The sequence below is a fragment of the Rhineura floridana genome, chromosome 16 (assembly GCF_030035675.1).
Source record: "Rhineura floridana isolate rRhiFlo1 chromosome 16, rRhiFlo1.hap2, whole genome shotgun sequence".
Lineage (NCBI taxonomy): Eukaryota > Metazoa > Chordata > Lepidosauria > Squamata > Rhineuridae > Rhineura > Rhineura floridana.
Window position 1 is genome coordinate 28348467 of NC_084495.1, and position 20099 is coordinate 28368565.

A 20099-nucleotide genomic window follows, 5' to 3' on the forward strand; every position below is an offset into this window, starting at 1 on the left:
AACAATGCACATGCTCAGGGTTATGCAGCCCTATGTGGGAGAATTTGATTAGAAAGCAATAGGCAATAAACTAATTTCCCCTCCCTTTTGTCGAGTCTGTTTAAAGACATCAGCCTTATTGCGGCTGAAGCATTTCCATGGCAACAGGGGAGAGAGGTGCCAGAAGCTGCAAAGCCAAAAATGGCGCATGCGCAAACTATCTAATGAGCGGGAAGAGTGACTCGCGGCGTTATTCCCCAAGAGGGGAATGCAACTGAATAACACTTCCCATTTCCAATGGAACGTGCGGGGCAAGCAATGCAAAGAAATAGGGTCCCATAGAGATCAGTGAGATAATACTGCTCCCCATTTTGTATTTTAATAACATCTCCTGTGATGCAGCTGATTGTTTGTTAGATTTGGACCTAGGTTCAAATCATCCCTCCGTGAGCGGAGTCAAGCTACCTCTCAGGGTCGCTATGAAGACAACACGAAGGCCAGGAAAAGGGGGAGACTATGTATACAGGGCTGGAAAACCTGTGGCCCACCCAAATGTTGTTGGACAGCTCCAGCCAGCACAGCCAATGGCCGGAGAAGATGGGAATTTAGAGTCCAGCAAGGTCTGGAAGACCGCAGGATTCCCCCCCATCCCTGTTGTATACAGGGATGAGTTCCTTGGAAGAAAACAAAGATAGAATAAAATGTCTCCTCGTCTGGCAGTTGGTATAAAACCGTCAACGTGATGAAATTAGACCCTCGGCACCTAGCTCAAATCACAGCAGCCAAATGAATACCGGAAGTGATGAGTGTTCACAACGTGTCCTTTTCTTTCTATCTCTAGGAGGTGACTGACGTCAACCCCTCTCCTACCCTCCCCGGCAAGAAATGCGTCCGCTAAGGGGGCGTGACCAAAGGTCCTGTGAGCTGCACCATAGAGAGAAAGAGGAAGCGGATCCGGTTTCTCTTTCTAGAGAGGGGCGGGCGGTTTCTTTTGGCCTGGTTCCCCTGCTGTTGTCACCCACCCAGGTGAGTTCTAGGAGGGCGGGACCCAGCCAGGTGGGACTCCCTTTCCCCGTGGCATGATCCTTTTCACGCATTTATTTCATTTGTATCTCACCCTTCCCACCCCCTCTCCTCTCCATTTTATCACCCACAACAGCCCTGCGAGGTAGGTTAGGTTGAGGGAGGTGGTTGACTGGCCTAGGGTCATCCAGTGCATCTTGTGGCAGAACTGGGAGCTTTCCTTCTAGGAGGTCAAGGTAATATACAGAGGTCTTTCTTCCCTCCCCTCTCCGTTTTATCTCCACAACAACCCTGTGAGGTAGGTTAGGCGGAGAGAGACCAGTGACTTTCCTGAATGAATGGGTGATTTTATTTTTAAATTTCTAAATTACTTTGCATCCTGACAGATTCCAGGTTGGTGTACAGCAGTGTGGTGGTGGTGGTGGTGTGCAATAATAATAATATAATAAAAAATGATGGTGGTGCACAATAATTTAATAATAACAACAACACAACATGGCATCCTACACACAGCAATAAAACTGAGAGACTACAAATTATAAAACTACAAAGCATCAACACGCATTTTAAATTGGGAGCAAACAAAAATCTCTTGACCAGGTGACAAAAAGATTGTAGTTGATGGCGCAGCTTGAACTGCCCTAGGGAGGGTATTCCAAAGTCAGGGCACCACCACAGAAAAGACTTGAACCCAGATGCCCCCCACTGCCTTCCTAGGCTTGGCACTCCATCTACTATATATAGCACACTGGCTTCCCCTCATTTCAGTGCCTCCCTTGGATGCTTTATTAATTGGAATTGCTGTTCAGTGAGCTGGACACAGGAAGCTGCCTTATACTGAGGCACACCAGTGGCCCATCTAATTCAGTATCGTCTACACTGTCTGGCAGCAGCTCTGCAGGGTTTCAGGCAGGGGTCTCTTTCAGCCCTATGTGGAGATGCCGGGGATCGAACCAGGGACCTTCTGCATGTGAGGCAGATGCTCTACCGCTGAGCTACAGCCCTTCCCAGGACTACACACACATCTTAAAAACCAAAGTGGAGCCCTGCTGGATTATCAGGCCAAAACTCTATCTAGCCCAGCATCCTGTTTCCAACAGCTGCCAGCCAACAAACAGTACATGGAGGGAATAGATTTCCTATGCATTTGCCCCCCAAGGACTGGTATTCAGTGGCATACCACTCCCTGGGTGCAGATCTGATAGCAGCCTTCCTCCAGCTTGCAGCTCACAATACAGATTGGGGGGGGGGGGGGATCAAGTTTATTGTTTGAGATTATGCACCAGAAGCAGATCTGGACACAGGAGTGAAGGATCCAACCTGCCCAAACCATGGCAAAGAAGCAAGGAAGGGACAAATTTTCTTTATTTATGTAGCCTTGTTTTTATCATGGGGCCATAAAAAGGATATGCACATATACTTGCTTTTGAAACTCTTTCCAAGTCTGCTTTGGGACACTGACAACAAGGGGGCTTGGCCTATGCAAACATAAGCCCAAATCAGCCTCTAAAGCAGCCATCCCCAGCCTGGTGCTTTCCAGATGTTGTTGGACTGTAGCCCTAGCCAGCAGGGCCAGCACCAAAGGGCAGCCAGGTCAGGTCCTGGCCGACAGCCCCTGGGGCTACAGGGCCCCCTGAGGGGCCCCTCAATAGGGTAGCGCTCCCCTTCTGCAATCCATGGCAGGATCGCTGCCACAGATCGCAGGGAGGGAGCTTCCGAGTGTTCCCTCACTCCACGTACCTCTCCTGTTTGCCGCTGCACGCACTGCGCACACAGGGCTGTCATTGACCAAGATGGTGGCCCAGGTTCCCTAAGGGGCTGATGCCTCTGCTGCCATCTTGGTTGATGGCAGGGATGTGCACATGTAGGCGGATCGCGGAAGGGGAGTGCAAGGTAGGTAGGTGGGGCATGAGTGCATGCGCCAGGGCCTGGGGCAGGCTGGTGCCCAAGAACCCAGGCGTGCCTGGCGCAGGTGCAGTCAGCCAGCACAGCCAACTGTCAGAGACAAATGCAGCTGCACTCCAAAACATCTGGTCTCCCAGGTCGTAGTCCAACATTCTAACCACTATACCACACTGGCTCTCATTTCCTGTGTAACTTTGAAGAATTTGAATATAGATATGTTCTTAAACCGCAAGGGGTTTTTTTGCCTGTTAATAGTGTGGTATAGTGATTAAGGTGTTGGACTACGACCTGGGAGACCAGGGTTCGAATCCCCACATAGCCATGAAGTTATGAGTTCAGGACTATAAGGTTTATAAGGTTTTGTTTTGAAATGAGCTTATGCGAAGCATGAGAATGGCATGGAGGAGTGTTTTCAGTTTAACATGGCAGAATGTGAAAAATCCATGCTGGCTATAGTATACAGCCACTGTTGTGGTTATATAATATTGCAAAGTTCTGTCAATGTAGGTTTGCCAAAGAAAATAATGTCTCTTCTGTTCCCTGTTCTGTTGGGCCAGGATTTGGCATGTGGAAACAATATCCATGTCCCTGGCCCATTTTTTAACTACTCCACGAATTTTCTGCCAGCATGTCAAGGATGTTCCACCAGTGAATACGTCATACCAGCAGCGTAGGTCCAGATCCACTGGAATAGTATGGCTTCTGTCACTTCCCAAAGCCTCTGCAGCAGTGTATCCAGAGGATTGAATCGCACCGTTTATCTGCTAACACTTTTCAGTCCCTTTATCTTTCTTCCATCTACTCCTGCACAATGCGAGAGAAATGTATGCCAAAGAGCAATCATTTCCTTAAAAACATTTACAAGTATTCCAGTAGGAAAATATTCATGTAAAACTTTGACATTATTTTTGAATATAATATTTAAACTGCTCTAACTCCAGTTTGGCATTTTCCCCTCATAAAATATTGGTCCTTGGCTATTGGGTTGTAAATTTTCAGTATTTATACAGCACATAAAATCAACATGATATCCTTTCTTTTTTTAGTGCTGTTGATTTTTCCCTCCTCTCCGGAAAACCCACATCACCGACCAGAGAGAGCACTGTGTGACATCAGAACAAAGATCATTCAGGTTGGTGGAAAGAAGCTGACTGAACCATGGGTGATTTCCAACTAAATCACAGTCAGGGTAGACCTGTTGAAATCAACAGACTAGTTCCACTGTTGAGTATGACTAACACTGGCTCTCACCCCATACTTCTTGCTTGATACAAGTCCTCTTCCCACCACCACCACCACTAGCTTTGGATTAGTTTGTAGAATTTGGTAGGGCAGTGGTTCCTTAGAACATTATTCTTCAACCTTGGGTCCCCAGATGTTGTTGAACAACAACTCCCATCAAATCCATCCAGGTTAGCCAATGGCAAACAATGATGGGAGTTGTAGTCTAACAACATCTGGGACCCAAGGTTGAAGAACAGTGCCTTAGAAGCTTATCGGGGTTCTTCACTGAGACCACCTATAATGGAAGATGAGCTTCCCTGAGTGATACCTTGCCTGTTGCAATCAATCTTCCCTTGCTGTTCAGCTGTGAGATAATGTTGGGTGTGTTCTACGCCACCTTCTCCATTTGTGTACCTTAGAATATCTGTTGGCAGATTTCAGGTTTTCAGGATCTACTAGGACTTTGGGGACGCCTAACCAGGATGGGGCAGAACTTAATTCTAAATAATGGCTCAGGAGACAGAGCCAGTTATGTACTGCACCCCATGCACCACATATATGTACGGTGACCTGGTCTCCCCAGAGGGGAAGAGGGGATATAAATGTAATTAATGAACATTTCAGGGGTATAAATAAGGGGGGAAAGTTATCAGGCTGCAATAGTGTACCTGGTTACTAGAGTAATCCCCAATGAACTCAGTGGAACTTACTTCTTAGTAAACAGAGAATTGCCGTCTTAAGTAGCTGTTAAACTATTACCAATATCATGGCTAATCAGCACTTTTTCCAGTTAGTTATTTAACAAGATTTATATACCACTTGATTGTTAAGAAAACCTCAAAGTGGCTTGCAAAAAATAAAACAAAACATTAGAATTATCAATGAAAGACAGTTAAAAACAGGTAGTTAAAACCTTTCAGAAACTAATTAAAAGGACAGTAAGCTAAAAATGAGAGCCAGTGTGGCATAGTAGTTAAGGTGTTGGACTACGACCTGGAGACCAGGGTTCAAATCCCCGCACAGCCATGAAGCTCACTGGGTGGCCTTGGGCCAGTCACTGCCTCTCAGCCTCAGAGAGAGGCAATGGTAAACCCCTTCTGAATACTGCTTACCATGAAAACCCTATTTTCGACTTGATCGCAGTCCATTTCCATTTTAAGCTAAAAATAAATTAAAACACATGTAATGCCTGGATAGGCTTGTCTAAACAAATATGTTTTAAATAGGCTCCGTAAAGAGTTGAGCAAAGGCACCTGCCTGATGTCAGCAGGCAGGGAGTTCCAAAGCGTAGGTACTGCCATACTAAAAAAAGTCTGTTGCAAATGCAGATAAGGTATTTGTTTTATATTTAACATAATGCATAGCGTGTCTCTTCCACCATCCACCCACCCAATAATGTCTCATTGACAGATCTCTCCTAGGAATCATGATTTCCGAAAGCGGCTCATTTGTGAAGGGCATGATGCTTGGAGGGATTTTCTGCATCTTGGTTACTCTTCTAGGACATATTAAGATGGGCCACAGCACTAAATCTCACAAGCACCGCCACCTTCAGGCCCCCAGAAAGGAGGACATTTTAAATCTCTCCGAGGACGAACGCCTGGAACTGAGCCAGAGTATTCGCGTCTATTGTATCATCCTTGTCAAACCTAAGGACCTTGGACACTGGGCAGCAGTCAAAGATACATGGAGCAAGCACTGCGACAAGGCAGAATTTTACAGTTCCGAGAAAGTCAAAGTCTTTGACTCCATTGTGCTTGACACTGACGACATGTGGACAATGATGAGAAAAGCATATAAACTTGCCTACGAAAACTACAAAGATGACTACAACTGGTTCTTCCTGGCCCACCCCAGCACATTTGCTATCATCGAAAACCTAAAATATTTCTTGCTGAAACAAGACTCGTCCCAGCCGTTCTATACAGGCCATACGGAAACATCTGGAGACCTTCAGTATGTGAATGGGGATGGAGGCATCGTCTTGAGCATCGAGTCGCTAAGGAGGCTTTACAAAGTTTTTGAGGATCCAGACAAGTGTCCCGAACAGGGGAGCATGATTTGGAAACTCTCTGTCGATAAGCAGCTAGCCGTCTGCTTGAAGTACACTGGGGTGCACGCCGAGAATGCGGAAGATTCTGAAAAGAAGGACATCTTCAACACCAAGTCAGTTGGCTCTCTTGTTAAAGAGGCCATGTCGAGTCACCCAGAGGAGGTGGTGGAAGGCTGCTGCTCAGACATGGCTATCACCTTTAGCGGATTGGCTCCAAATCATATGCATGTAATGATGTACGGTGTTTACAGGCTCAGAGCATATGGACACAGTTTTAACGACGCTTTAGTTTTCCTGCCTCCCCCAGGCTCAGATAATGACTGAACACTTGGTCCACAGGAGATGTATGTGAGGGGTGTAGAATGTGTAGTCTTAAATGTACAGAAGGTGGTCCAAATTTTGTATTTGAAGGTATTGGTGTAACTTTTTTTTTGCACACAACCAGGTTTTGTAATCTTTACAAGTGGGGAAAGGGGGGCCCTTTTTTAAAAAAGACCAACACTTTTATAGACATTTGAAAAATTGTCAAAGGTTTCATTGTCAACAAAAATGTGTAGCGGGTATGTAAATATTTAAAATGAAAATTATCCTTAATCTACTGTAAATTAAATCTATTTTTGCAGTTTAGGGGGTTTTAATACGTGTGTATGTCCATCCTTTCATGGCTGCAGCTTTTTCTAAGATGTTCAAAGGAGATGGAAAATGCAGCTGTGCTTTTATAATAGTCTTCCTTTTATTTCCTTCTGAGTTGCGGGAGGGGGGGAGAGCTTAACCTGTTTGTTTTTTTAAAAAAATCCCTGTTCTTGTCACTTATGTAAACATGTGGCAAGTAGAGCACTTCGTGAAGCACACAGAAGCTAGTATTACCAATCCATGGGTCAGTCCTTATTGCCAGAGCCCCTTCATACTGTATGTGACATTGCAGGTACGCTGATGGAGACTGTGGTTAGAACTGGGGGAACTTCAAGTATGGGAGCCAAATTCAGCCCTGGGGATTCTTTGATCCACTTTGTGCGCTCCCTGAGTGCATTTGCCTGGCTGGAATGCGTCCTCGAAGTGTGTTGATGCCTGGCTAAAGGTGCACGGGGTTGAAACCTCTGGCTTCTGTGTGGCTGGAATGTAGCCTATGGTATAGCTGTCTCTAGCTCTGTCCGCTTTTGCCTCTGGCCCCTGGAAGGATGCTCACAAAGGAATGCACCTCTTGGGCTGATAAAAGTTTTGCCAATGCAGCTTTAGGGGTTTCCAAGGAAGGACTGGTGCATGGCCTATAGTTTTCTACTTTTTCCTTTGAGTAACAGACCTATGGAACTTTCCTCTGCTGCCCCCAGAATTGGCTCTGGAGGATTAGGGGGCCATCCAGAGCATGGTTTGGGGGTACGTGGGGGGAGGAGAGGAATGGAAAATCCTGTTGCATGAGCGGAGTTCTGCTTGCGGTGCGTGGGATTCAATCCCCCGACTTCTAAATACTTCCTCGGTTTCCAAGCGAGCTTGCCTGTGGGGCAACAAAAGCGGCTCTTACCTTTCTACAGTAGGTTACATTTCAGCCACACAGAAGCCAAAGGTTTCAACCCTCCAGGCAAACACGGTGACCTTACTGTGTATGAAGTTTTGGACTTCTGCTGCTTGGATGCATGTAACTAGTCTTGCCGTCCTTTGGATCCAGGTCACAAAGGTATGTGATTGGCTGCTGCTCCCTGCTGTAGTCCCAGAGAACCAAAGGTCCTCCTCACGCCTATATGTACACTGCAGTAAACACTGTTCAAACAGCACGTCCATGATGCCATGCACATCAAGAGTAAAGAGCTTTTTAAACTTATGCAAACATGGGTGAGCTTGGGTCAGGCATGCGGAACTATTTCCAGCCAGAGGGTCACACTTCCTTCTGGGCAACCTTGCGAGGGCCATGTGCTAGTTGTGGGCAAAAGTGGGTAGAGCAACAAATGTAAATTTGTATGGTAGGCTAGTTTCTATACACTCTTCGAAACAGGGCTGTGGAGTCAGTACGCCAGACCTTTGACTCCGACTCCTCTATTTTTCTACACTCCGACTCCTTCATAAATGGCAAATGTATATTAACTAGTAATAACAAATTTACTGTAGTAAAATGGTAGCACAAGGCATTTCATCACCACCACGTGAATCCAGAGCTTGGAAAAGTTACTTTTTTGAACTACAACTCCCACGAGCCCAATCCCTGGGGCTGATGGGAGTTGTAGTTTAAAAAAGTAACTTTTCCAAGCTCTGGATTCACGTGGTGGTGATGAAATGCCTTGTGCTACCATTTTACTACAGTAAATTTGTTATTACTAGTTAATACACATTTGCCATTTATGAAGGAGTCGGAACCTTTCTACCAACTCCGACTCCACCCAAAATTGCTCACGACTCCGACTCCACAGCCCTGCTTTGAAACAACGTAAAGGATGAGTTGCATGTTCAGCAGACTCCTATTACATCCCTTCTAGGCCAGTTGACGCTTTAGAATGCAGGCATATGAACAAATGGCTCACTGCACTTAGAAGGTTAACTAATAAGCACAAATACAAAACGGTTGTAGTTCGGCCCTCACTGTGAGCCATGAATATTTTTATGAACAATGACTTTTTGACTTGCAAGCAAATATATGATGTGTTGCTATGATCGCAGATCTCCGGAGAGGAGCGGGCAAGATCACACATTACAGGGGTTCTTCCTAATGGATTATGTGTAGTCTATGCCTGCAGAGAAAACCCTTTCTCTGCACAACTTCACCTGTGCGGTACACATTTCATTCTGTTCTCCGTGCATGATCTATAAAGCCATCTCACCCTTTTTCTAGATGAGTTGTGTGTGTTTTAACACTTTTAAAACGTCAAACAGTAGATGTAAAGAAAACCATAGATGTAAAAAGAAACATTTCAGCTAACAGGACTTCAGCATACACTTGATTTATTTAGTATAGCCACAGAACAAAGTTTAATTTGTACATTCAGTCACATATTTAAAAACAGAAGAATTGCAAAGTAGTCCAAGTTGACAGGAAGTGCATTCCCTTGGAGATTCACACACTTCCTGCCACTTCACTTATACGTCTTCATATGCCAGAGGCCATCATTTAAATAGTGGATATTTTCAATGCCAATCCCTTTGTTGACTTTCTCTCTGCAAAGGGAAGAGGGGGGGGGAAGAGAACAGCAAACTGATTTCCAGATCTCCAGGTGAGGTGTTTAGAATGCAGCCCAGCTGGACTAGCCTCCAAATCAACTTGTTAAATTAAGTAAGAGATTCTTTCTTTGCCATTTAACTTGGGTTGAAATCTCACTTTATTATTTAGAAAGTGATTGCTTTTTTTCATTTTCAAATAACGATTTACAGGGATAGCTGAGGAGCGGGAAAGAGGGGGGCTAGTTCAGATCATCGTAGATCAAACTATCACTTGTGAACAAGGTGCATCATATGACATTGGTCTGTTTGATCCATCTAGCCCAGCCTTATCAACACTTCATCGTAGCCAGCTGAGTCATAGTAAGAACAGACCCACTGAAATTAATGAACATGGCTAACAAGTCCACTGATTTCAGTGGGTCTGCTCTGAGTACAACTTGGTTGGATCTACCCAGCAACATGCTGAGGCTCTGAGATAATGAGTTTTTCCCAGTATTCCTGTTTGACATCCTTTTAACTAGATTCCAAAAACTGAACCTGGGCCCTTCTGCATAAGAAGCGGGTGCTTAATCACTAAGTGACGGCCCCTCCTCAGAAGCTGTGCTCTCTTAAATAATATGGAGTGCTGCCACCTCTCATTAACAAACCAACTGGAAAATTTGTGGAGCATCTGTCAACCTGGACAACCACTCGCTCTGCAGACCACATGGCCCAAAGGCCTCTAGTTTCTGATCTCGAGACACCCAGCCTGGTGTGCTGGTTAGATTATCGGATTAGGTCCTGGGAGGCCCAGCTTCAGATCCCCATCAGCCATAAAGTGACATTGTCATCTCTCAGCCTACTTCATATATGGTTGTTGAGAGGATAAAATTGGAGGGGGCAGGGAAGAGAACCATGGACACCACCCCTGAGGTCCTTGGAAGAAAGATGGAATATAAGTACACTAAATTACAAACAGTATCATCTGATAACAAAAGATTCCATAACCAGTCCATGGCAGATTTATCCATCATATTTGTTAAAAGGGCTGGTGGTAAGAGTGCAATAGAATGTGATTGGGGAGTATACTTTACAATCCTGCCTGAGGACATGTAGAGTATCATTTGATTTTTACAGGAGATTTCAAAACTCACAGCTAAGCCCACATTCTATGTCAGGATCTTAGTTTTTGAATAAATGCATCATGTAGGTATAGGTCAAAAGCATCCTTGAAAGCTAAGAGTTTCATTCCACTATTCAGCAGTCACTTTTTTAAAAAACGGAGGAGGGGGAAAGTAGGAGTACAGTTACAACCTCTAAAAAGTGAACAATTTATGGGCTTTCCAAATGGTTCTCTACAAGGAGAAAAACCTGAATGCCTCCTTATTAAAAAAAAATACCACAAATACTTTCAACCTGAAGCTGAAACACATTTACAGTAGTCATCTGTCCCATATGCACTTGAATTATACTTACTAGGAACCTCTGGTTGGAGATGTAACAAGATAATGGGCCCTTTTATCCTAAGGAAGCCCGTAATTGTTGTTAGACTAGGGTGCCCATGCTAAAACTGAACAATATGTTAACAATGGGTTGGATTTTAAGCAAGAAAAATTCCCATCGGGTGAGATTTGGCAATGTAAAGAACAGATGCGATACTAATGAACGCTAATTTCAGATACTGTTGGGAACAGAACACTAAATTTAAATTGAAACTCTGGAGACAATGGGAAGAGACTTTTCATTCAATGGACAATAGGACAATACAACCTTTCATTTAAGCATTTGCCTGGTACTCATACATGACAAAGAATTGCATGCAGACAAGCGAGTGGGCTGGCAGAGGTGGGAGAGCATGTTCCATCCTTCCTCTGCACCCAGCACAAAACCCAAACAGGCTGCCAGAGGAGATACGTCCTCTTTTCTGTGCCCAGTGTAGAAATGGAGTGGGCCTGCCAGACCTCTCAGTCTCTCCTGTACCAGCCCACCAGCAGATTAGTAACTTTTGAGGGCCAACACCATTCAAGTCTGACAAGGCTATATAAGAAAGACTTGTGTGAAGGTAGAAACAAGGAAGGATCAGCCCCTCGGTGGATCATCAAAAGCCTGAGAGAACTTTGTTCTTCTATATGTTGGACCCTTTGTTTAAGTATTTGAAAACTATAAACCACCTTGGGAGGCTTGGCAGAAAGGGAAAAAAATACCACACAGGGCAGTCTTAGGCCTAGCTGTAACCAGAAGATGCTGGGGGAAGTATGCAAGATAATTTATGAGGGCAAGGTGGGATTTCCATTACTGGGCAGTCAGATGGGTGGTGTCTGCATTATTTTTTATTATCATCATCATCATTAATTAATTAAATTTCTATCCCACCCTTCTCCCAGGAGCCCAGGACAGCATGGACTACTGGGTCCAAATCAGAATGAATCTACAGTGCTTCATATTGGCCTGAGCAATCCCACTCTAAAAACAGTCAACGATAGTAACAAGATACATTATTTTTCTTATAGAATTAAGACTCACATATCATCTGCCGACATCTTCATGACTCCAACACACAGTGCATGTTGTTTTCCTTCTGCCATTATTGCCTATAACCGTCAGCTAAGGAAAGCATCTCATATGTAGTTTTTTAAAAAAAGACAAGATCAACAACAGAAAGTCCAAGAAGTGAAATACAATTTCAGAATAGCCACAAGAATAGCATGCTGAAGCAACTAGTCTGTCCTATGGGGCATTTAAGCTCACAGAATATTTATGGAGGCATTGAGAAATACATGACTCAGTCTCTAAAATCTCAGTGGTCTCCCATTCAAAGGACCAATTAGGTCCACCCAGTTTATTTATTTTTATTGCACGTTTCAGAGAATTATTGTCTCCCTAACCAGCTTAAAAAAGAAAGGGACAGGCCTTGCCAGGTACAAACTAAAAAGAAAAAGAAACACACACACACAGGAAGGAGTATAGGGGAAAGGTAGAGGAAGGAGATCACCCAATCCAGTCCATGGACCCTGTACAATTGTTATCCAATGGTTCGCTGTCCCCCAAGTTGAAAGCGTCAGCAGTTATCCTTAAGGAAAGACCACCACACTGAACTATACAATCTAAACATTTATTGCAAATTTTACAAACCAGAATTCTAATACGGAAGGCAAAACATACCACAGAAAGTCTTAAGTTCACATTGATGATGATCTACAAGAGGGGTCACCAACATGGCACTCATTGGTGCCCATGCACACACACCCAGGCCTACCCTGGTGCTCACAGGGTTCCCTCTCCCTGTTGAAATTAGGCTTGAAAGAAGCCTTCCATTGTAGCCAATAGAATAGGTTACGGTGTGTGCTTGGCTGCAGTGTGTGTCTGGTGCTCATGACAATTCATCTGGTTTGCAAATGCGTCCACGGGCCTCAAAAGGTTGGCAACCCCTGACCTACAGCAACCAGCTAATGGCCAAGCACAGTCCCCACACTGACATTAGAAAGGTATCCAATAGCCACAAAATAGGATCTGCCTAATGATCCCTTCCCAGAAAAAAAATGAGAAATAGGACTAGAGACTGCGCTAATGTAAAGGAACACACGAGCACTATCTTTAAGCAGCACCCTATATTACAAGATGGTTCTTTATCATCAGTTCTATAACCCATCAGATTAATGAACCAAGCCAATTCAGAAATTAAGCACTGGCTAAATACAAATCTCCCTTATCATCAGAAAAGCAAGCCCTGTCACATGCTGCAGTGAAAAAGAAACAGTAAGCAACACACAGCAACTATCCAAGGATACCACGATCGTATCAGCAGCAGCAGGATAAAGTTTAGCTCCTGGAGATGTCAGACCAGGACACATTATATTTGCTCCGCTAAGTACAAATTTAATGGCTCCTTTATCGACTTGTTGATGTGGTAGAATGAATGGATCTAGGAAGCGGGGGGGATGGGGGGGATGGGGAAGAGTTAGAACACTGACCGGACTTAGTAGTATATCTGAACATTTAAATACATTAGTCATTTAGCTTAATTTAAACAAGTGTGTTACTTTATAGATACATGAAGAAGAATGAAAAGAAAAATGAGGTCCCCAACACAATTATCTTGGAACTTTACAGGCCCTCAAAATTCAATATCCCACCACTTCCCTGCATAGTTTGTTATCTCACCAAGTGACAGTACATTTCATTGGTTTTATCTACTTATAATCTTAATCCACCCTGATGAAATTTAAATCTATTTACCCAAAATATTTCTACCCTGCTTTCCAATTAGATATTTTCAAAAAAGCTTACAGAATAAAAATCATACAAACAAGTTACAAAGTAAGCTACAAAACTGCAAAAAAGCAGCCATAAAAAAGCCATCAGCAGAAAGGGAAGAGTACAATCTAAAAAGCATGGACAAATACTCCCAGGGAGAGTATTCTGAAGCAGGATGCTAAAAAGAAAAGAAAAAAAGAAAAGAAGGCCTGATTCCCAGTTGCCACCCACCTAACCTCACCAGGCAGAGGCAACCAGATGGACCTTTCCAGATGAGCTCAATGTACAGTCTGTATAGAAGCAAGTGGGCCTTGAGATAGCCTGATTGCAAGCAGTGCAGGCCCTCATAGAGCAAAACCTGTAAGGGAATAGTATTTTTTTCTTTGTTCAGCTCCATGTTCCTTTACACTCTGTCTAAGGCTGCATACACACCATGCATTTAAAGCACATAGGTTCCCAAAAGAATCTTGGGAACTGTACTCTGTTAAGGATGCTAGGACTTGTAGCTTGGTGAAGGGTAAACTACAGTTCCCAGGCTTCTTTTGGAGGGGGGTCTTTATGGTGTGTACACAGCCTAATAATAGTAGCTGACTTTCTATTCTCCCGAGTTAAGTGGAAGCATAACATTGCTGAGAAGCTACAACAATATTAAGTCGTAACAGGTACTCAAAAGATTCCAGGCACTTTGTGAGTTCTTCGTGTACCAAATATAAGAAATAAGGTTCATACAGATAAAAGAAGGGTTGGGGAATGGGAAGAGAAGCAAACAGCCGTAAGCCAAAAGCACCAAGAGAAGGCTCCAGCTCTTCCAGAAGAAAATATTTTTGCTATCTGGAGGGAGAGAAGAAATGAACCAGAAAACAAGCCTCACAGACAGCAAGGTACATGTTGGGAAGCAAGTAAAAGCCAAGTAGCATAAATATGGAATGAAATGAACATGCATCTATGATACGCTAAACAAAATCAAAATAAAGGACATAACCAGAAGAACACAATGTTTCCTTTAAAAGAGAAAGAGGTAATAGTGCTAAATGAAAATAGCCACAGTAAACAAAACAGCATCTGAAAATACTGGAGAATGTACAATTTAAGACACAGAGTAGTGAGCTAGGAGGCTTTTTCACCTCTCTCAAAGATACTGAAACCGTCTGCTTACATATATTAGGATACAGGAAAAATCCATGTTTTAATAGCTACAATAACTCCCTTGAAGTTCTCTCCACTACACACCCAAATCTATCTTCTCCAACACACTTACATTTATGAAGTAATCTCAGCGTGGGATAAAAAGGCCCTTCCCTTTGCCTGAAGAACAGCAATTCTCCATTTACTGTGAGGATTTCTATATGTTCATGACTAGAAAATACAAAGTCAGTGAGAACTTTCACGTTTTTTTGAAATAGGAGAGCAAAGATGTTCCAGCTCTAAAATGAATATTTTGTTTTTTTATATATCTACAGTATTTTATGCATTCCACAAAACCAAAACGTTTTTATCTATTAACATTTACATCCACCCATCTAGATAAAAATCAAGACAGAATATTCCAAGATTATGATTCCCAGTAAACATGGAGCCTGATATTACATTCCGGGGCTTCACAACCTTATTAAGAATGTTCAGAAGGCACTTTTTGACTAAGCAAAATAAAAATTTTGATAATCTACCAACATATTACTGACAGAGAGAAGTCCACAGTACAAAAATATGAAAGCAACTTGTAAAACAGCACGAAAAGAAACACTTACCAACGTACTATCTTAACGGGGTCTTTCTTTGGCATAATTTGGTTTAGCCATGGTTCAATACCAGGAAACTGATCTATCAGCTGGTTCTTAATGCCTTTAATAACAGATGTTTTTAGCTGGATGCAGTTGGATACATTCTCCTTTTCATCAAATCTGCCAAGCAAACAGAATTTCAGAGACAGCTTTCCAGCTCATGCGAGTATTGCTCCCAGCTGTCTTCCCCCCTCAAAAAAACCCCAGGGGGATATCCACTGTTAGTCATACTCAAAGTAAACCCATTGAACACAGAGGTTTTAAAGCAAACTTAGGCTGCAATCCAATACATGTCTATTCAGAAGTAAGTTCCATTGGGTTCAATGGGACTTACTCTCAGGGAAGCGTGTATTGGACTTCAGCCTTAAGTCCATTGATTTCAGCGGGTCTACTCGGGGTATGAATTGCTTAGATATCACCCACATAGAACAGGAAAAATTAGGGCTGAAGCCCTAATTTTCTTGAGAATAAGCGCCACTGAAACAGAGTGGGCCTTACTTCTAAGAAAACATATAAAGGATTGCACTGTAAGCGCCGCAACATTACAGCCAGCACACCCCAGGCTAAGAGGCCTCCAGAGGTCTGAATTCCGCCTGCCCCGAGTTCTTTCCTGCCCCTCTTACTCACTTCTTGAACATCCTGGGGGACGCTGTGTCCCTGCGAGACGACTTGGAGTGAGGGCCTGGGAGGGTGGGGATTGACACCCACACTAGCTCCCGAGTAATCCCTCCTCACACTCTCACCCTCCCCGCAGACACAAACACGAGGCCTCTCAGGTCCTTCCTCGTTGTTTAGCACCAGTCGGAAAGAAAATCCGTATCGCTTTACGACCCTTAGCGTCGCGACACCCTGCTACCGCCGCACCTTTTCCGCGCGATCGCAACACCAGAAAGCAAAAAAGGGGAACGTTGCGCCAAGACTACAATTCCCAGCAGGCCGTGCGCAGGTAACGTCAAGGCTTCTCTCAATCTGAGGCCGGCTTTCTTTTCCGTTAGGCTCGGCGTCGCCGTTGTTATGGAGACTAGTCATCTGCTTACATTGGGCTTCAGTCTGAATCCAGACGATTAATAATAATAATAATATATTTAATTTGTTTGTTGCCTATCTGGCAATTAGCCACTCTATGCGACGTACATTAAAATGAGTTGTCCCAAACATAACCAAATATGTATGTATATTTTTAAATGCTCATCATTTTATTTATTAGATTATATCCCACCCTTCATCCCAGTAGGAGCCCAATCATGTGATTGCTTCAGTGTGGCCAACTAACACACTTCCATCCACACTCTTCTCACCTTAGTGACACCTTTGCAGAAGTGAAGCGTATATGGCTTAAGCAACAGATGAGTATGCAGTGATGGTATCCCAAAACGACTTCCCAACAAGCCAAACACTGCATATGTTCACTAAACCCAAACATTTCTAATTCTGTGTGAACAAACAGGCATCAAAATGCCAAAGGTTCAGAAACCTTATTTTTAAAAAGACTGTTCCACAACCTCATAGAATGTAATGGCTGTTTTCTCACTTCAGACACTTCTAGCACACGGGTGTTCTTGAAAGTATGACAAATGTTTGAAATTGCCTTGCATTTTTAAAAAGCTGCCTTGGCAAACATACCTTTTGAGCCTCTTATGGATCTGTTGTCTTCTCAGTACTTTGAAATCAGATCTACTATCTCTTCAGACAAAACCTAGGTCTCGCAGGTCCATCCTCCCACATTTACAAAGTAAGAGTACCCTTTCAACTGTGCTTTGGCATCTCAGTTCACAATAATATAATTGAAGGGTTTTTAAAAAGAAATACAGGTAGAAAAAGGCACTATGTCTATCCACAGTGATGCCATATTCTAATATTGCTTGAGTTTCATGCCTCGTGCCACTTGAGCATAGCTGCCTTTTCCCAAAATGGTTGCAGGTTGTTGCAAACCAAGACAGCTCTCCTCCCCTTTTTCTTGGAGATTCTGCCAGACTCCATTTCTCACTATTTTAACATGCACTCTGAAGAATTCTTCATCTACAAACTACACTGGCTGAAATGGTTATATTTTTTGACACTGAGCTGAGCTGCAAGAATTCTTCTTCAAGCAGGAGTATTTAATTCAGTCTGATTATTACTGAATTACCTGTATATTGAAGATGGTCAAACTACACCTTTGGGGCCATGTACAGCTTGGAAGCACCACATGCAATGTAGAATTGTGTTGCTGAACTACACCTCCCATCATTCTTGACCACTGGGACTGATGGGACTTGCAGTCCAAAACCATCTGGAGGACCACAGGTTCCCCATCTCTGGTGTAGGTAATACTGAGCTAGATGGGCCAATGGTTTGACTCAGTAGAAGGTAGCTTCCGGTGTACTCATGAAGAGGACAATGGCATGCTTTTGAAGTCCCAAACAAGTGGGACATATGCCAAAATGCTGCAGTGTGGAATGCTGTGGGTCAGGGTTCCACCCATTTAGCCATAGCTTTTTCAAGGATTTCCATTTCCTCCCCCCACCCCCAAGGCAATCAGCATTCCACCACATCACTCACCATGCTCTGTTCTCATTTGGCTGTTTTAGGGTTCCCCCTTAGGTGATTTTTAAAAACAAAACAAAACTTTTTTTGTATTTCTGTAAAACTTAAGATTCTCCTAAGCCTACTGATACCTCTCCTCCCCCCCCATGTGTGTGGACAGTGCTATTTTGGTACATGAAGGTCCACATTGTTGAATGACTTTATTATATAGAATTCAAAGATTCTTACGTTTGTTGCCATCTACAGAACCCAATAGCCAGGTTTCCATACCTAGTGTATGTAGCCATCCATAGTAAACAAAGTGTATCACAGATTGTTTTATTCATTAAATTTATTTCTGTGTAAATAAGCACAAGTACAATATGGAGAAACAGCCTGGTTCCCCATCGGAAAGGGTGTGAGACAGCCCAGGGGTGTATTTTATCACCCCGTTTGTTTAATCTATATGCAGAACGTATCATATGGAAAGCAGGATTGAACCAAGATGAAGGAGGTGTGAAAACTGGAGGGAGAAATATCAATAATTTAAGATACACTACTAGCAGAAACCAATCATGATTCAAAATGAATGCTGATGAAAGTTAAAGAGGAAAGCACAAGAGCAGAACTACAGCTGAACATCAAGAAGACTAAAGTAATGACAACAAGATTTATGTAACTTTAAAGTTGACAATGAGGACACTGAACTTGTCAAGAATTATCAATACCTTGGCACAGTCATTAACCAAAATGGAGACAATAGTCAAGAAATTAGAAGGCGGCTAGGACTGGGGAGGGCAGCTATGAGACAACTAGAAGAGGTCCTCAAATGCAAAGATGTATCACTGAACACTAAAGTCAGGATCATTCAGACAATGGTATTCCCAATCTCTATGTATGGATGTGAAAGCTGGACAGTGAAAAAAGTGGATAAGAGAAAAATCAACTCATTTGAAATGTGGTTTTGGAGGAGAGCTTTGTGCATACCATGGACCGTGAAAAAGACAAATAATTGAGTGTTAGAACAAATTAAACCAGAACTATCACTAGAAGCTAAAATGATGAAACTGAGGTTATCATACTTTGGAGACATAATGGGAAGACATGATTCACTAGAAAAGACAATAATGCTGGGAACAACAGAAGGGAGTAGAAGAGGAGGAAGGCCAAACAAGAGATGGATTGATTCCATAAAGGAAGCCACAGACCTGAACTTACAAGATCTGAACAGGGTGGCTTATAACAGATGCTATTGGAGGTCGCCGATTCATACGGGTCACTGTAAGTCGAAATCGACTTGAAGGCACATAACAACGCACAAGTACAATTCCACTTTAAAAGTATTTTTTGACTCCTCCACAGACTAAACATGACATTAAATGTATGTTTGGTTTTAACATGCCTGATGTTTTACTAATGCAGCTGGAGGCTCGTAACTCCGGGGATCGCAGCAAGGCAAGGAGGAGGAAATCACCCACACCGGTCAACTTCGCACTCCTGCTTGCTGGTGATGCTGTATGCATTTTAAAAAAAACATGCAGGTGAAAGGCGAACACGCACTTAACCTCACCTCTAAGTTTAGCCCTGAACCGTGCCTGGGTTTCAAACAGGTTTCGGAGCGCCCACACAACTGCATTAAGACCGGGTCTGTACTCGCGCCTCCTGAACTGCAAAAACGAAAGCATGGAGGCGAGGGGCGGGAACCAAGACCATCCCCTCCCAGTTTTCCCTCAAACCATTCCTGCCCAGGAAATTAAGGGGGGGGACACGCCTCTTCACCCTGCCCCTGAAATGAGCAGAGAAAGAGAGGAGCAGGAAGGAAAAGAAGTAGCATTCAAGGAGGAGCCCATCCCGCCTCCACGCCGTTTGTCTTCACGCGTGAGAATGCCGAGCTAGGGAAGCCCACAGGGCTAAATTCGATGGGGATCAAGCCCCCAGCGGGAGCGGCGGGGACGAAACGAACGAAAGACCGCCAGCAGCACGACCAGGCTCGCTACTACGGCAAGCGCCGAGGCTCAGGACACCTCCTGCCGGCACTTCGCGGACGAGCCGCAGCGCCACGAAGGCGGCGGCCCCACCTCTTTCCATAAAGAAACGCTCCGAGCGGCTGGAGTGCGAGGCCTTCCCAACGATCCCGACCCTTCTCTCCTTCCCATCCTGCTCCCCCCACCCCATGGCTGGGCGCGCGAGGGACTCGCAGCATCACCGCCACCGCCAGCAGCCACCCGGCAATATGATCACTTCCGGTAGGT

At 43.9% G+C, this 20099-nt stretch overlaps 3 protein-coding genes and 1 non-coding gene across 4 annotated transcripts in view; 2 read left to right on the forward strand and 2 right to left on the reverse strand.

Annotated features, from left to right (window-relative positions):
• Positions 1-859: 859 nt before the first annotated feature.
• Positions 860-6518, forward strand: C1GALT1C1 (C1GALT1 specific chaperone 1). Its single transcript, XM_061598386.1, has 3 exons — positions 860-1005; positions 3954-4039; positions 5542-6518. Exon 3 carries the CDS (start codon positions 5558-5560, stop codon positions 6506-6508), a length of 951 nt encoding a protein of 316 aa, XP_061454370.1. The 5' UTR covers positions 860-1005; positions 3954-4039; positions 5542-5557; the 3' UTR covers positions 6509-6518.
• On the reverse strand, positions 1936-2004 carry TRNAV-CAC (transfer RNA valine (anticodon CAC)). Its single transcript has one exon. It is a non-coding gene; the product is annotated as a tRNA-Val (tRNA).
• Positions 6519-9095: 2577 nt separating the features above from the next.
• On the reverse strand, positions 9096-16240 carry MCTS1 (MCTS1 re-initiation and release factor). Its single transcript, XM_061598986.1, has 6 exons — positions 15970-16240; positions 15310-15462; positions 14820-14917; positions 13096-13229; positions 11831-11898; positions 9096-9325 (listed from the first exon to the last, which is right to left on the reverse strand). Exons 1-6 carry the CDS (start codon positions 15978-15980, stop codon positions 9244-9246), a joined length of 546 nt encoding a protein of 181 aa, XP_061454970.1. The 5' UTR covers positions 15981-16240; the 3' UTR covers positions 9096-9243.
• Positions 16241-19594: 3354 nt separating this feature from the next.
• CUL4B (cullin 4B) overlaps positions 19595-20099 on the forward strand; it is a 36304-nt gene continuing 35799 nt past the window's right edge. The window contains exon 1 of the mRNA XM_061598985.1: positions 19595-20093. Coding sequence (XP_061454969.1) covers positions 20021-20093 — 73 coding nt within the window. The 5' untranslated portion in view covers positions 19595-20020. The remainder of the gene's footprint in view (positions 20094-20099) is intronic.

What these genes read in the sequence shown, in the direction of transcription:
- C1GALT1C1 (XM_061598386.1), top strand. Translation starts at nt 5,558, where the DNA reads ATGATTTCCGAAAGCGGCTCATTTGTGAAGGGCATGATGCTTGGAGGG.
- MCTS1 (XM_061598986.1), bottom strand. An exon ending in CTGCTGCTGATACGATCGTG is followed by an intron (nt 11,899 to 13,095) that starts GTATCCTTGGAT and finishes TGACGGTTATAG; the next exon opens with GCAATAATGGCAGAAGGAAA. An exon ending in AAGATGTCGGCAGATGATAT is followed by an intron (nt 9,326 to 11,830) that starts GTGAGTCTTAAT and finishes TTCCCTTTGCAG; the next exon opens with AGAGAAAGTCAACAAAGGGA.